This window comes from Pelodiscus sinensis, chromosome 2, assembly GCF_049634645.1.
Source record: "Pelodiscus sinensis isolate JC-2024 chromosome 2, ASM4963464v1, whole genome shotgun sequence".
NCBI lineage: Eukaryota > Metazoa > Chordata > Testudines > Trionychidae > Pelodiscus > Pelodiscus sinensis.
This window is the reverse complement of record NC_134712.1, coordinates 240,483,118-240,500,542: the sequence shown is the minus strand read 5'-3', so window position 1 is coordinate 240,500,542 and position 17,425 is coordinate 240,483,118. Positions and strand designations below refer to the sequence as shown.

The 17,425-nt window shown below is 43.5% G+C and overlaps 1 protein-coding gene across 5 annotated transcripts in view; it reads left to right on the top strand.

Annotated features, from left to right (window-relative positions):
* The window catches only part of RNF32 (ring finger protein 32), a 56,736-nt gene that overhangs the window by 21,686 nt on the left and 17,625 nt on the right, over nt 1–17,425 (top strand). For all 5 annotated transcript variants that reach the window (XM_075922753.1, XM_075922755.1, XM_075922752.1 and 2 more), the window contains 2 exons: nt 307–431; nt 673–781. In XM_075922753.1, coding sequence (XP_075778868.1) covers nt 307–431; nt 673–781 — 234 coding nt within the window. The remainder of the gene's footprint in view (nt 1–306; nt 432–672; nt 782–17,425) is intronic.

The window sequence follows — 17,425 nt, the reverse complement described above, 5'->3', positions numbered from 1 at the left end:
GTTTTATAATGGTACATTTTGCATATGAGTGTAATCCACAAATGTTTGTATACTGATTACAAATTATGTACATTGAAGTTTCAGATAGATGGAGTCAAATATTATGAATTAAGCTAAGTATTAAAAGATGTATCATCCTTTTTTTATTTCTAGTAGTTTATTATATAAGTGTATTCTTGTAAATATATGCTATTTTGAATTCATGAAAGAGCATAAAATGTTCACTTTCCATAAGCTAAAGTGAATTTTGTTTACTTGAGAAAAAATTAACATTACATCTACAAATTGAATGTAATATTTTTCTAGGAATGCCTGAAAGCTTTTGAAAAGTTTGCAGGTAAAAAGACCTGTCCTTTGTGTAGAAAGAAGCAGTATCAGACCAGGGTAATACATGATGGGGCACGTCTTTTTAAAATAAAGTGTATAACGAGGTAAGGATTACTTCCAATCGAGCTGTTGTCAATGAACAATATTTATTTTGCTATATAGCTCCAAGTTAAATACTGAAAATTTAGCATAGGTGGGTGCACTGTAAATGTTTAAGAGTGTGAAAAGCAATTTAAAAATATTTCAAATGGTTGTATTTCAGGTAATTAGTAAAATAATTCTTAATTTTGCTCACTTTAAATTTGTGTTTCCATTTGCTGAACATTGACATTCTGTTTTCAATAGAATCCAAGCTTGCTGGAGAGGGTATATAGTTAGAAAATGGTATAAAAACTTGCGAAAAACAGTACCTCCTCAAGATAGCAAATTAAGAAAAAAATTCTTTGAAGCAAAGGTATGTTGCATTTGTTTCTTCAGTCTTAGTTAATGTTCTGTTTTTTTAAAGTCTTCTGTTAAATCAGATGTTCCCAAATCCTCAATCAATCCTTTTCTAGGGGCAAAAAGTGACAAAAGCTAGCTTATGGCTGTGTTTTATATAAGAACTAACCTGTGCTTACCACAGTAACAGTATTTCTTTTCTTTTTATTTTGGATTTTTCTTTTCCTTTTTCATAAAACCTAGGCATGGGCAGTGGGTGGAGCCCTTCCTTCCCCTTTGGGGAGGCTAGCCCCACACTCTGCCCCTTTAGCACCCTTCTCTGCCCCCCTCCCCCCCCCCCCATTCTGTGGCCAGAGCCCTGAAACCTACTGGCTGCCTCTTCCTCTGCTGGAGGAGCCTCAGGTTGGCCAAAGCCCTGAAGCCCCTCCATCTCCCTGAAGGAGCCACAGGCCAGCTGCTTCTCGCCTCCTCAGACTCCAAGATGCCCGGGGGAAAAGCATTTCTTTAAGCATTTTATAAATACATTAGAAGCAAGAGGAAGACTAAGGAGAGGGTAGGCCCACTGCTCAGTGAGGAGGGAGAAACAGTAACAGGAAACTTGGAAATGGCAGAGATGCTTAATGACTTCTTTGTTTCGGTCTTCACCGAGAAGTCTGAAGGAATGCCTAATATAGTGAATGCTAGTGGGAAGGGGGTAGGTTTAGAAGATAAAATAAAAAAAGAACAAGTTAAAAATCACCTAGAAAAGTTAGATGCCTGCAAGTCACCAGGGCTTGATGAAATGCATCCTAGACTACTCAAGGAGTTGCTAGAGGAGGTATCAGAGGGTACGTCTAGACTACATGCCTCTGGCGACAGAGGCATGTAGATTAGGCTACCCGACAGAGTAAAATGAAGCGGCGATTTAAATAATCGCCGCTTCATTTAAATTTACATGGCTGCCGCGTTGAGCCGACAAACAGCTGATCAGCTGTTTGTCGGCTCAGCGCGATAGTCTGGACGCTCCCCTGCCGACATCAAAGGGAGTTGTCGACAACCCAGGTATGCCTCATCCCAGGAGGCATACCTGGGTTGTCGACAACTCCCTTTGATGTCGGCAGGGGAGTGTCCAGACTATCGCGCTGAGCCGACAAACAGCTGATCAGCTGTTTGTCGGCTCAACGCGGCAGCCATGTAAATTTAAATGAAGCGGCGATTATTTAAATCGCCGCTTCATTTTACTGTGTCGGGTAGCCTAATCTACATGCCTCTGTCGCCAGAGGCATGTAGTCTAGACGTACCCTGAGCCTCTAGCTATCATCTTTGGAAAATCATGGGAGACAGGAGAGATTCTAGAAGACTAGAAAAGGGCAAATATAGTGCCCCTTTAGAAAAAGGGAAATAAGAACAACCCAGGAAACTACAGACCAGTTAGTTTGACTTCTGTGCCAGGGAAGATAATGGAACAAGTAATTAAGGAAATAATCTGTAAACATTTGGAAGGTGGCCAGCTGATAGGGAACAGCCAGCATGGATTTGTAAAGAACAAATCATGTCAAACCAATCTGATAGCTTTCTTTGATAGGATAACGAGCCTTGTGGATAAGGGAGAAGTGGTTGATGTGGTATACCTAGACTTTAGTAAGGCGTTTGATACGGTCCCGCATGATATTCTTATCAATAAACTAGTCAAATACAACTTAGATGGGGCTACTATAAGGTGGGTGCATAATTGGCTGGATAACCATACTCAGAGAGTAGTTATTAATGGTTCACAATCTTGCTGGAAAGGGATAACGAGTGGGATTCTGCAAGGGGTCTGTTTTGGGACCGGTTCTGTTCAATATCTTCATCAACGATTTACAAATTGGCATAAGCGTATTTTCTATTAAGTTTGCAGATGATACCAAGCTGGGAGGGGTTGCGACTGCTCTGGAGGATAGGGTCATAATTCAAAATGATCTGGACAAATTGGAGAAATGGTCTGAGGTAAACAGCATGAAGTTTAATAAAGACAAATGTAAAGTGCTCCACTTAGGAAGGAACAATCAGTTTCACACATATAGAATGGGAAGCGACTGTCTAGGAAGGAGTATGGCAAAAAGGGATCTAGGGCTTATAGTGGACCACAAGGTGAATATGAGTCAGCAGTGTGATGCTGTTGCAAAGAAAGCAAACATGATTCTGGGATGCATTAACAGGTGTGTTGTGAGCAAGACACGAGAAGTCATTCTTCCGCTCTACTCTGCGCTGGTGTGACGGACCGGGCCGTGTCTGGGCACAGCTGAGGGCGTCCGCTCAGGGCGAATTGCTCAAATCCGGGGCTCCTTACAGCCCCCAGACTGGTGACCTCTCCAAACAGGCCACAAACCAGTCCCACAGAGCGCTTCAGCTGCCTGCCTGAAGCCTCACGAGCAAAACCCCTCCGACACCCCAGCAATATCCGTGCCCCAGATGGCCCCGGGCCTCATACACAGGTGGGGGGTCCTAGCACCCAATCCCACCTACCCCGAACAAGTTCTGTCCGGTTCCAAGAAACCAGCCACAGATCCCTGGTCAATTTACCCCCTGGATCTTACCCACAAATCACGCTGAGCCAATCCTTTAGAATATATATCTAAAGGTTTATTATTACAATAAAGAAAAGTATGAGAGTAAGGTTGTTAAAGAATAGTACATTACGTGCACCGAATCTCCCAGTCCTCGATGCCGGCTCTAGCAGAGATGTTACAGCTGCTGGTTTAAAAGTTCTTGTTGCACATCCTATCATCAGGATGGGTTCACAGGTCTTCCGGGCTCTTCGATCCCTGCAATGCTGCCTCTGGGATGAAGCGCTGAGCTGAGAACAAAATGGCATCGACCACATGGCCTCTTTATACCTCCTTCCTGGCCTCTTCTTGTATGCAGCAGGTCACTTGTTCAGAGGCCAATCTCTGTGTTTCCTGCTGGCTGCTCTCAGGTGACAGCCCCCATTCTTTGGGTGTGTCCTTGGCCCATGAAGTGCCATTGTTCCACAAGGCTTCGCTAATCAGCCTGTCCATAGCAATGCTTAACCACATTCGGAGAAATATTCAGCTTCCACACAGATTACAGATTCCTTTCTATACATACAGACATTATACACTCACATAAATAGCGTACACAGGATTATCAGACAATAAGCTTCTAATCAATACCTCACATGGCCCCCTTCTATACCATTTTTGGGGCCAACACCCCCACCTATAGGTGCATCAGTGATCTGGCTGCTTCCCTCAAGATCCAGTAACGTGACAGCTGGTTAGGCCTCAGTTGGAGTATTGTATCCAGTTCTGGGCACCGCATTTTAAGAAAGATATGGAGAAATTGGAGAGGGTCCAGAGAAGAGCAACAAGAATGATTAAAGGTCTAGAGAACATGACCTATGAAGGAAGGCTGAAAGAATTGGGTTTGTTTAGTTTGGAAAAGAGAAGACTGAGGGGGGACACGATAGCCGTTTTCAGGTATCTAAAAGAGTGTCATAAGGAGAAAAGAGAAAACTTGTTCATCTTGGCCTCTGAGGATAAAACAAGAAGCAATGGGCTTAAACTGCAGCAAGGGAGGTTTAGGTTGGACGTTAGGAAAAAATTCCTAACTGTTAAGGTAGTTAAACACTGGAATACATTTCCTAGGGTGGTTGTGGAATCTCCATCTCTAGAGATATTTAAGAGTAGGTTAGATAAATGTCTATCAGGGATGGTCTAGACAGTATTTGGTCCTGCCATGAGGGCAGGGGACTGGACTCGATGACCTCTCAAGGTCCCTTCCAGTCCTAGTATTCTATCATTCTTCCTGAAGACGCTTTTGATATGCCCCATGCAGATTCCCAGGATGGCTGAGAAGGCAGTATGTATTAAGTAGCTTCTCGAGTTCCTCAGTAATCTCTCTGGAGTCCAGGGGGATTTCTGATGAACCTTAGGAAGCTGAATACATCCTTCTTAGTCAGTCCCAAACCTGTATGGGACACAGGGCATGCACGGGGCATAAGCAAGCAAGCAGGGATTGGGCAATCGTGGTTGAGCCTCTTCTGACCTATATGATGCACCACTCATGATCCCAGGAATCTGGGTTTTTTTTGCAAAAGTACATTAAGCAGATATGGTAGTAAAAGAAATTAATTGCAGATTTGTTATTAGTCATTGGTCTTTCATAACTGCTTCAAAAATTGGACTCGTAGTCCAGTGCCAGAACGCTGTAACAAATCTTCCAAATCCAGCTCAGAAGTGAGAATATAATCACTTTAAGGCTTTCGCCTTATACAACAAGCAGAAGAAGTGAGGCTAGTTCATAGAGTAGTCTCTCTATAGATGCTCCAATTGAAGTGTGCATGCTTCTTTGATTGGAGATTTTTGGCATCTGTGTCTGTCCAGTATGTGCATGTACCCTAGATAACTTCATGTCCTGTACCAAGGGTATATTGGCCGAGCTGGATAAATTGCCCTCAGTTCCTTCTCAAACCCTTTTCCCTGAGAAGGAGCATCTGCAGGATTCATTTGTGATTCTACTTGTTAACTAGTCTTTAGTCAGTTTTATTCTTTTGTGGTTTATATCTTATTTCTTTAGTTAGTTTAAAGTGCATTTCTTTTTTTTACCTATCCAAGGCTTTTGGCCCCTTATATATACAGTAATTCCTCATTTAACACGGTAGATATGTTTCAGAAAATGATCGTGTTAAGTGAAAACGTGTTATGCGGGGTCAATTTTCCCACTGAAAATAATGGAAAACGTGGGGGTTGTGTTTCAAGCAGTGGTGTCTGTTGGGACCGGGACGTAAGGTTGGGGGAGAAAGGGGACTGGGTTACAGCAGGGAGGGGAGGTGTTTGGCTCTGGGGAAGTGAAGGGGAAGAGAGGGGAGGGGGATTGGGTTGGGAGTATGCCCCTGTGACGGGTCTGCTGGGACCCGCACTGCGTCTGGCAAGGGGGGGGGAGTCTCTGGGGAACAGCACGGCGAGCAGCGGACCCTTCACCGCTTTGCAGGGAGGCGGGGGAAGCCCCGCGCAGCCGCCAGCAACAGGCCAGCTGGGGAAATCGTGTTATTCCGGGGACAGTCGTGTAATTCAGAAAACGTTCCCTAAAAAAAAAATCGTGCTATCACGAAAACGTGTTAAGCGGGCACATGTTAAATGAGGAATTACTGTACACACACAGACATACACTCCCAATCCCCTCCCAGGCCCCCAAATCCCTCTCAACAGTAAGAGAAGTCCTCAGCGAAGCCTGTTTTGTTAGGGTTTGCCTACATCTCCACACTTCAAACCTTGCCTTATTTCCCATGAGTCCTTCTCAATTAGTGCAGTTAGTGGTGGCCATTCACGTTGTATGCACCACCTTTGAGATATATATATATATATATATGCATGCCTGCTAATGCAAGTTCCATACAACTTTCAAAAGTTGTTCTAAAAGAGAGAGAGAAAAATAAAAATTCATCTTCTAATGAAGGAGCACTCCCTCTGCTCAGCTTTCATTCCTTAAGGGTATGTCTACACAGCAAAGAAAAATATGAGGAGTGGGAAAATCCCAAAGCTCAGGCTCCAGTCCAAGCCTGGAAGTTTACACAGTAGTGAAACAGGTACACAGCCTGAGCCCTAGCATGGGACAGCCACCGGATTTTATTTTCTGTGTAGCCATAGCCAGAGTGACTCAATGCCCTATCATCCTGTGCAGCTTGCTCACTCTCCAAGGCTTTCAGGCACAAACATAAGAACGGCCATACTGGATCAGACCAAAGGTCTATCCAGCCCAGTATCCTGTCTACCGACAGTGGCCAATGGCAGGTGTCCCAGAGGGAGTGAACTGAACAGGTAATGATCAAGCGATCTCTCTCCTGCCATCCATCTCCACCCTCTGACAAACAGAGGCTAGGGATACCATACTTTACCCATACTGGCTAATGCTATTAATGGATTTAACCTCCAAACCTGTTAGGGTACGTCTAGATAGCAGTGCTATTTCGGGGTACTTCTGAACAAGTGTGTTATTTCAAAATATCTTTTGAAATATTGGGTGTACTATTTGAACATCCCTGTAAACCTTGTTCCACAAGGATTAAGGGACATTTTGGAATAGTGGTTTATTTCTTAATTTGGTGCTGCGTAGACTGCGCCAAATTTCAAAAATTTCAAAATTAACTCAAAATAAGCTATGCAATTTGTGTAGCTCAAATTGCATAGCTTGCTTTGAGATAAGGGTGCAGTGTAGACACACCCTTAGAGACACAGGGTAGGCCTCATTTAGGAAATCCATGAAATCTCCTCAGAGCAAACATTGTTCTAAAAAGATCTGCTGCAGCAGAAACCCTGTACGCCTCAAAACAGAGACTCTGCATGGTCCTGGTACCAAGACTTCCAAATCAAAGTCCACAGACTCATAGAAATTGCAGGGTACCCATCAATGTTCCCTCTAATTTTTTCCGTCCATGTGCAGAATAAATTGTTATGCATACCACGGCATGTGCACCACCAGTAGAAACACATGCTGTCAGCTGTGGGCAGCTATGGGCTGTCTGCTAATCAGCTGGGTGGCATTTAAATCTCTCCTGAGAGCACAGCTTACAGAGAACACTGATACCCATCACTTGGTACCAAGCTTCTAGCAACATTGAAGCATGAGCGGAGTACTAGAAATAAGGACTCTGCACCTAAGAAGTTGGTACCTTGTGCATGGACTGCTGCATTCCTACTTTGGCAATTCCACCATCATCAGTGCCACCTTTGATATCACAGCTTTCTACCTCTGGAGCTCACTGGTTCTTCACCCAAGCCCATGTGGTACCACTGAACTTCAGATTCTCCAGGGAACTGTTTTCGTCTCTGATGAACCTGAGTTTCCTTTAATGAGCTCAGACTGCTGGTACCACAAACCTATATTATCTCTGGTATCCCAAGGATCACTGGTAACTCATGGTTTCCCACGTAATCAGAGAGGCAGACCTCACTCCACCCTCATCTTCTCCACCATTACAAAATATTGATGAAAACTCTTCATACTCCCAAATATCATTTCAGGGCTCCTATTCCTGAAACTATTCAGCCTAGGGACACTTTGCAGTCTCCAAGACTTTGAGTGGTTCAATAACCTCCCTTCTATTACTAGTCCTGGATCCCTCCCCAGTTTTCTTATGGGCTGGCTTCAATGGCCATGCTGAGACCACTGAGCATTATAATCACCAGCAGTCTTCCAAAGCATCTAGCATTTGTTCTGAACACCAGAGAAAGCATTCCTCATGGTCATTCATTCCTCTTAGCAAGTGTGCCAATGCTTGAGATGATGAGCCGTCCGAGATTTCCAGGTTTGTGTATTTTGGGTAGCAGATAGAAAGTTCCTGGTTGGAGACTGGGGGGTGGGGCTGGTAGTGTAAATTTGTTACTGTAAATGTGCTACATTGGTGGGGTTGTACTGGGTTCAGTACAGCCCAAAGGACTCACAAGCGGGATAAGCAATATAGCACCCCCCAGTCAGCCACACTGCTAAACCACTGCAGAGAAGAATTTTGTGGTCATAGGTCATCAAGGGCCCCAACAATGTAGTGCCCCCTCTTCACACGGTTACCTTCTTTAATGGCAGTCTGCTTACAGGTTTTGATGGACAGGTCTGGGTTCTTCTGGATCCCACCACCCACTCAGCAGGGTGTATCCTCTTTATTTTTCCCTATGAATTTATTTGGCAGTGCCTCTACACCCCTCTCACTCCTTCTTGGCAGGGTCACCAGGGCAGCTTGGGAGGAAAATTCTAACCACAGGGTAATCCCCACTTACTTGCCAGATAGTTGGAGACTTCCAAGAAACAACACAAGCACATACAATATATTCAACACAATAATTATATTAAACAGGAGATAAATATAACATAACAGGGTAAAACACTATTTTTAAGTTCACTGGTGCCCACGTGACTAATACCTCTGACTTACTCCAGTCATGTGACTTGATGTAGCAAATGTAAGCTTAGTGTCCCATTGGTACGCGTGCGTTGTTGGGGCCCTTGATGACCTATGACCACAAAATTCTTCTCTGCAGTGGTTTAGCAGTGTGGCTGACTGGGTTCAGTACAGGCCAAAGGACTCATAAGCTGGATGAGGTGGCAAATCCCTCCACAGGTTTAATATGCAGCAGGTTATAAAATCCCCAAATCCTTACTCCCTGGCTTGAGGATACAGTTCAGGGAGTAGGAGGTCCCCAAAACAAATTCCCTGAATGACTGACTAAAAGATGGTGCACTCACAAACTCCATGAATGATCCTCAGGTTCAGAGATGACTGTGGACTCCTCAGTCACTGCAGAGGGGCTGATCTCTGCTAGCAAGGATCCTCTTCAGGCAGGAATCAGACTGCTTCGGTCCCAGGATTTCCCCTCATCACAAAGGGGTGCAAGACTCAAGATGCAGATTACACAACTGTACTAAAATCCAAACTGTAGTCTCCTAGCCCAGCATCCAGACACACACAGAGCAGGCAGCAGCCCTGAACTAGCAGACAGAGCAGAGCTGACCATGTTGTGACTGGGCTCACCTAGGGAGCTGGAGGGCTACCTCAGCCTGGCTGGGGAAGTTTCCCAGCAAACTCTACAAACTGAGAATCAGGAGTGCAGAAAGGAAAAGTCCAGCTGAGGGATCTTGCTATTGGGTCCCTAGAGGCCAATTATCAGGAGAAACCCTGCATGCAGGCCTGGGGCTTACGAGCTCCCCACACAGCCAGCCCTGCCCTTGCCTTGGCTGGCTCCAGACTCACCCCTCCCCCCCCAACAAAAATGGCTTCTCCCCTCTCCTGAACTCCTCAGGAGGGGCATCTCACTCCCTATTGGTTTCCGGGCAGACTGAGTTTGCCTTGGCTCTCCCTCCCTACGAGGGACAATGTGCCTCTCCCTGAACTGCCAGCAGACAGAGTCCCAGAAATCTAGGTAATCTCCTTGGGGGGTTACACTTAGTGGGGTCACAGGAGAGAGGCTTGTAGAGGTAGGAGAATGAACATGAGGAAGGGTGGGATGGATACTAGTCTAATAAGTCATATTGGAGGTCTAACGTCTGTGCCAAATTGGGTAAAGAATGTGAATGAGGCCAAACAGCAAAAATTAAGATGTTTGTACACCAATGCGAGGAGCCTAGGTAACAAAAAGGAGGAACTAGAGCTACTAGTCCAGGAAGTGAAACCAGATATTATAGGAATAACAGAAACATGGTGGAATACTAGGCATGACTGGAGTACAGGTATTGAAGGTTATGTGCATTTTAGGAAAGACAGAAATAAGGGTAAGGGTGGTGGAGTCGCATTGTATATCAAAGATGAGGTAGATTGTAAAGAAATAAAAAGTGATGGAATGGAGAAGACAGAGTCCGTTTGGGCAAAAATCACATTGGGGAAGAAAACTATCAGATCCTCCCCTGGGATAGTGCTTGGGGTGTGTTATAGATCACCAGGATCCAATTTGGATATGGATAGAGACCTCTTTAATGTTTTTAATGAAGTAAATACTCATGGAAACCGTGTAATCATGGGAGATTTCAACTTTCCAGATATAGACTGGAGAACAAGTGCTAGTAATAATAATAGGGCTCAGATTTTCCTAGATACGATAGCTGATGAATTCCTTCATCAAGTAGTTGCTGAACCAACAAGGGGGGATGCTATTTTAGATTTGGTTTTGGTGAGTAGCGAGGACCTCATAGATGAAATGGTTGTAGGAGACAACCTTGGCTCAAGTGATCATGAGCTAATTCAGTTTAAATTAAATGGAAGGATAAACAAAAATAAATCTGAGACTAGGGTTTTTGATTTCAAAAGGGCTAACTTTAGAAAATTAAGGAAATTAGTTAGGGAAGTTGATTGGACTAAAGAAATTATGGATCTTAAAGTGGAGGAGGCCTGGAATTATTTTAAGTTAAAGTTGCAGAAGCTGTCAGAAGCCTGTATCCCTAGAAAAGGGAAAAAAATTATAGGCAGGTGTGTTAGACCAAGCTGGATGAGCAAGCATCTCAGAGAGGTGATTAAGAAAAAGCAGAAAGCATATAAGGAGTGGAAAATGGGAGGGATCAGTAAAGAAAGCTACCTTATTGAGGTTAGAGCATGTAGGGATAAAGTGAGAAAGGCTAAAAGTCAGGTAGAGTTGGACCTTGCAAAGGGAATTAAAACCAATAGTAAAAGGTTTTATAGCCATATAAATAGGGGGGAAAAAAACAAAAAAAGAAGAAATAGGACCGCTAATTACTAAGGATGGAGTGGAGGTTAAGGATAATCTAGGAATGGCCCAATATTTGAACAAATACTTTGCTTCAGTCTTTAATGAGGCTAATGAAGAGCTTAGGGATAATGGTAACTTAACAAATGGGACTAAAGATAAGGAGGTAGATATTACCATATCCGAGGTAAAAGCCAAACTTGAACAGTTTAATGGGAGTAAATCGGGGGGCCCAGATAATCTTCATCCAAGAATATTAAAGGAATTGGCACATGAACTTGCAAGTCCATTAGCGCAAATTTTTAATAAATCTCTAAACTCAGGGGTTGTACCATTTGACTGGAGAATTGCTAATATAGTTCCGATTTTTAAGAAAGGGAAAAAAAGTGACCCGGGTAACTATAGGCCTGTTAATTTGACATTTGTAGTATGTAAGATCCTGGAAAAAATTTTGAAGGAGAAAGTAGTTAGAGACATTGAGGCTAATGGCAATTGGGACAAATTACAACATGGTTTTACAAAAGGTAGGTCGTGCCAAACCAACCTGATTTCCTTTTTTGAGAAAGTAACAGATTTTTTAGATAAAGGAAATGCAGTGGATCTAATCTACCTCGACTTTAGTAAGGCATTTGATACAGTACCACATGGGGAATTATTGGTTAAATTAGAAAAGATAGGGATTAATATGAAAGTTGAGAGGTGGATAAGCAACTGGTTAAAGGGGAGACTACAGCGGGTCATATTGAAAGGTGAACTGTCAGGTTGGAGGAGTTACTAGTGGAGTTCCTCAGGGATCAGTTTTGGGGCCAATTTTATTTAATCTTTTTATTGCTGATCTTGGCACCAAAAGTGGAAGTGTCCTAATAAAATTTGCGGATGACAAAAAGTTGGGAGCTATTGCCAATTCAGAAAAGGATCAGGATATCATACAGGAAGATCTGGATGATCTTGTAAATTGGAGTGATAGCAATAAGATGAAATTTAATAGTGAGAAGTGTAAGGTTATGCATTTAGGGATTAATAAGAATTTTAGTTATAAGCTGGGGATACATCAGTTGGAAGTAACGGAGGAGGAGAAGGACCTCGGAGTCCTGGTTGATTATAGAATGACTATGAGCCGCCATTGTGACATGGCCGTGAAAAAGGCTAATACGATCTTGGGATGTATTAGGCGAGGTATTTCCAGTAGGGATAAGGAGGTGTTAGTGCCATTATACAAGGCATTGGTGAGACCCCATTTGGAATACTGTGTGCAGTTCTGGTCTCCCATGTTTAAGAAGGATGAATTCAAACTGGAACAGGTACAAAGAAGGGCCACTAGGATGATCCGAGGAATGGAAAACCTGTCTTATGAAAGGAGACTCAAGGAGCTTGGCTTGTTTACTTTAACCAAAAGAAGGCTGAGGGGGGACATGATTGCACTCTTTAAATATATTAGAGGGATAAATACCAGGGAGGGAGAGGAATTATTTAAGTTTAATACCAATGGGGACACAAGAACAAATGGATATAAGCTGGCTAGTAGGAAGTTTAGACTTGAGATTAGATGAAGGTTTCTAACCATTAGAGGAGTGAGGTTCTGGAACGGCCTTCCAAGGGAAGTAGTGGGGGCAAAAGATCTATCTGGTTTCAAGATTAAACTAGATGGGTTTATGAAGGGGATGGTTTGATGAGATAACATGATTTTGGTAACTAATTGACCATTCATTATCAGTGGGAAATAGGTCAATGGAGGGATGATAGGAGTTACTATAGAGAACTTTCTGGGTGTCTGGCTGATGAGTCTTGCCCACATGCTCAGGGTTTAGCTGATCGCCATATTTGGGGTCGGGAAGGAATTTTCCTCCAGGGTAGATTGGCAGAGGCCCTGGAGGTTTTTCGCCTTCCTCTGTAGCATGGGGTACAGATCACAGCTAGAGGATTCTCTGCATCTTGGGGTCTTCAAAGTATTTGAAGGCTTCAATATCTGAGATATAGGTGAGAGGATTATTCTAGGAGGGGTGGGTGAGATTTTGTGGCCTGCTCTGTGCAAGGGGTCAGACTAGATGATCATAATGGTCCCTTCTGACCTTAAAGTCTATGAGTCTATGAGAATCTGGTACTGGTGAGTTGTCTGTTTGCCTCCTGTTCATAATCTGTCCTGTTCATGACGACTACAGTACCTCCTTTGTTGGCCTCTTTGATTATGATGTTAGGATTGTTTTTGAGGCTGTGTATATCATTGTGCTCTGCATAACTTCTATATATATTGGACGAACTAAATTGTACAGTCCCTACGGGAAAGAATCAGTGGACACAAATCAGATATATATAAAGGAAACATACAGAAACCTGTTGGAAAACACTTCAATCTACCTAATCACTCTTTAAAAGATCTCCAGGTGGCTTTCTTGTCACAAACCAGTTCTAAAAGTGAAATACACAGAGTGGTGTTGGAACAGTTCATCCACAAATTCAATTTTCCACACTGATGACCTCTTCAATCGAGATAACGGATGGCTGGGACATTATCAACCTAACATTCAATGAAGGTGCCAACAGCTCTTTGTCTGTGTAGATTCTTGCCTTAGTACCCTTCCTATCTAATTGTTATCCTATGATCCTTATTTGCTTCTTTTAACTATCCAATCTTTAGGTGATTATAGGTTACCAGTTCTGCCTACTTGTTTTTTCCTTTGATATTTTCATACCCTCTGCTCCTTGTTTCCTGCCCCCTACCTTTTTTTTTCCTTCCTCCCTCTCTCTTCTCCCCTATTTATTCTGCCCATCCTAAACTCAAAACTCTGGTCATCTGAAGAAGTGGGCTGTGCCCACAAAAGCTCATGATACCATCTACATGTGTTGTTAGTCTATAAAGTGATACCAAGACCATTTGTTGTTTTTAAATCTTTCTTTTGATATTTTATTTTTGTTATTTAGCACAATTTTCACTTTGGGGGTGGTTTCCCCCTTCCTTTCTTCATAAGCCTGATGAGGGTCTTTTTTTTTCATGCCCTCTGAGGTCTTGGGTCATAGACTCAAGTACAGTTATGCCCAAGATCCTGCATTTCAGACTCTTCCAGATGAGTCACGTATCTTTTCCGTTCAGTGATAAGCATTTAAGCTGCCACCTCTGCCTGGGAGAGACTCATGCCTTGCCATATATGAGCTCTACTCAAGTTCAGAAGCAAAAACTCCTGTTGATGGAGTACTCTGAGACTTGTGGGGTCCAGTTTATCCCCCGCCCCGTATCTCGAATCTGCTTGATCAGAGCCACAGCCTAAGGGCCCTTCACAGCACTCCAGACCCTCTAAGAAGAAGAGATCTCATTCTCCAGAATAGGACAAAGGAAGGGGGGAAAGTCATTTCCTTAGTGTACGTCTCAAGAGACTTCATATCCTGATACAGATAGCGCTGAGGTTCTCATCCCTTCCAGTTCTAAGATCATGGCACCAGCTAAGTAAACCATGCCAACCAAGTTCATGTCAGGTAAAAACTTAACAGCGTCAGCACTGGACTCAGTGTCTTTAAAATACAAGGACTTAAGAGCCAAGCTGACATGGTCACTGGTGCTGTCTTCTGTAGCCAAATGCGAAGGGCACACTGATCACACTTTCGTACCGTCTCCAATACTACCCAAAATACTGACTCCTGAGCATCCCCACCCAGAATCATTCAGGTTCCCATTCCATGAGGATATTAGAATTGTTGGAAGAGCCTGAACCACCATTTCTGTGTGGTACTGAGACACTTCCATTGCCAGTACCAACTCACCTCCTGGATATTATTTACACTTCAGTTCCTACCATCTTAATGGTAGCTCAGTCTCTGGTACCAATATGCTCACTGTCCCATACAATCTCTTTGAAGTTACCAGTGCAATCTCCAGACCCTCTCTGGACCCCAGTACCAGGTATACACTGAGGAGGAAACTCACAGCAAGAGATATAACTGGCAACTATAGGATGAACAACCTCAAAACCCTGCCTCCTTCCCTTATTCCTTACCATACTGGCTTATTGGAACTCTAGGCCTTTTATGGTGACTAGTTCTTTGGAGTTGTATCTTGTAAGCAGGCACTCATGAGCAACAACTGCTGACCTTGGATTCTGCTGCACAGGATGTTATAGAGGAAGAAGAAACATCACCTTCAACAAGTCCTCCTCCTCTAAGTTGTCATGCATCTGTCATCATCCTACATCAGCGATTTCAACATTTTATGAAACTTATAGCAGAGACCCTGCAAATTCTATTGGAAGAAATACAAGAGCCCCAACAGTCCCTGTTGGACATCCTTCTTGCATCTCGTCAGAGAAAAATCATCTTGCCCATCAACAATGTTCTGGTGGCCCCAGCACATACGATGTAGCAAACTCTGGCTACAAATGGCTTACATGAGCTGACAAAAAATATTACCTCCAACCCAGAAGCTTAGAGTATTTTTTCTCCCACCCTATACCACACTCCCTACTTGTCAAGGCTGTTAACTGACAGAACAAGCAACATCAGTCCTATCTGACGAGCTAAAATGATTCGATCTTCTGGGCTGCAACAGCTACTTTTCAGCTTCTTTGAAGTTCAGAATAGCCAGCTATTAAGCCCTGATGGCAACATATTTTACCAGTTGTTCAAAGTTTTCATCTATTATTGAACACTTGCCTCTGGATCAGAGGGAACGATTTGAAGCCCTCATAACAGAAGGCCAGACAAGTGCCTAAGCACGTCTTCAGGCCTCACTTGATGCCATTTATACTAGTATACATTGCATGGCTATTGCAGTAAGCATATCCCCCTCAAGATACAAAATACCTTTGAGTACTTTCCCTTCAAGATATCCAGGTTGTTTAGTAATACCATGGATGGTCCTTTTAGTCATTTAAATATCCCTGGGCAACACTACAGTCGCTGGACATTTATACAGCTGAAACAAGGAGAAAATATAATAGATAGCTCGGTGGACTCACAAAGCCTGCTGCCAGACTAGAAGAATGGCACAACCCTCCAGGAATGAGAACCAATTCTGAACCTCAGAATTTTGAACACCTTTGGCTCAGAATAGAAACCCTAGCAGCGATAATTCTCTCTCTGGATTGAGAGATTGTTTTTTTCTCCTTTGACCTTCATGGCACCTTTTTCATATCACCATATACGAGGGATGTCAACATGTAGATGACTACATGATTAACCAATAAGCCTGGTCTTATTGATTAATCTTGTCAACTATATGCACTCCTCCCCCCACTGCCTCTATATCAGAAACAGCAAGTGAGTGAGGGGAGGGCGGAGCTGCTTCTGCTTTAAAGCTGACTCCTCACAAGCACCGGATCCAGGGCAGCTGCCTGCCCCTCCCACGCCACTCCCTCTGATAGAGAGAGGCAGTAGCACACATTGTGAGTGGGACAGGCAAGAGTTGGTACACCCAAGCCAGCTGCCTGCACATATAAGCTCCTGCAGAGCCTCCTGCTCCCCATGCTGCTCCCTCTCTATCAGAGGCAGCAGCATGGGAGGGGACCGGCAAAAGCTGATACATTTGGGGAACCAGCTTTTAAGCTGGTGCACCGCGTGTGTCAGCCTTGCGGAGCCACCTGTCCCGCTCCCCCAGCTGCATCCCACAGAGACAATGAGGGAATGGGACAGGCAGGAGCCGGTGTTCTGGCTGCCTCCCCGCCTTGAACCAGAGCCAATGGGCGCCATGAGTCTCTGTGGCCACGGAGTTGGTATATAAACATATTGGAATGGCCAGTTAGCATGTTTCTCAAAGAGGTTTCACAGACCACTTTGAGAAACACTGGTTTAGTTAAACTGATTTAAAAGCTGACACCTTTAGCTAACTGGGAGCAAGTGTGTGTACAGTCCAGGCTTTATTGTTACTTTCTTCTTTTTCCCTAGCGTTCCTTGTTATACCTACTTTTTGCACCCCAGTCCATAATTGCTTTGGGGCAGTTTTGTACAGCCTTTAGCATAACAGGGCATCAGGCAGGCATGGTTGGTGCCTTTGGACCCAACTGCAAAAAAATACTTCTCAGCCTTAAAAATATGACAGTTTAATGTTTTTAGCAGTCCTTTGAAACCATTACAAAACCCAGAGCCACACCTGAAAAACTGTAGGATGGAACTAAAGAGAACTAGCTTTACTTTTTAGAGAGATCTTAAGGTCTCACTTAGTTTTGGGAGAATTGGAAGGTTTGGTACAAAGTGACTATCCTCATCAGGTACTAGGCTTAGGGTAGCCATGTAAATACCTGGAGAGTTTCCCAGAATGTTTTTGAGGATTAACTGTTATAATCCATAAAATACTAACTTGTCTTCTTACTAATAAGTGTCCCACAGTCCTGATTCTCAAAATGCCATACATTTGGAAGGTAAGTCCCAGGGTATGGAATACTTGTAAACATGCCATCTCACACTTCTGCTGGGAGGTTTAGAGTTGATTTAACTCTTTGCAGGCTGATTTTTCCATAATAAATACATTAATACATATTTTGGAAGGAGTACTATTTTCAAGTGTTGAG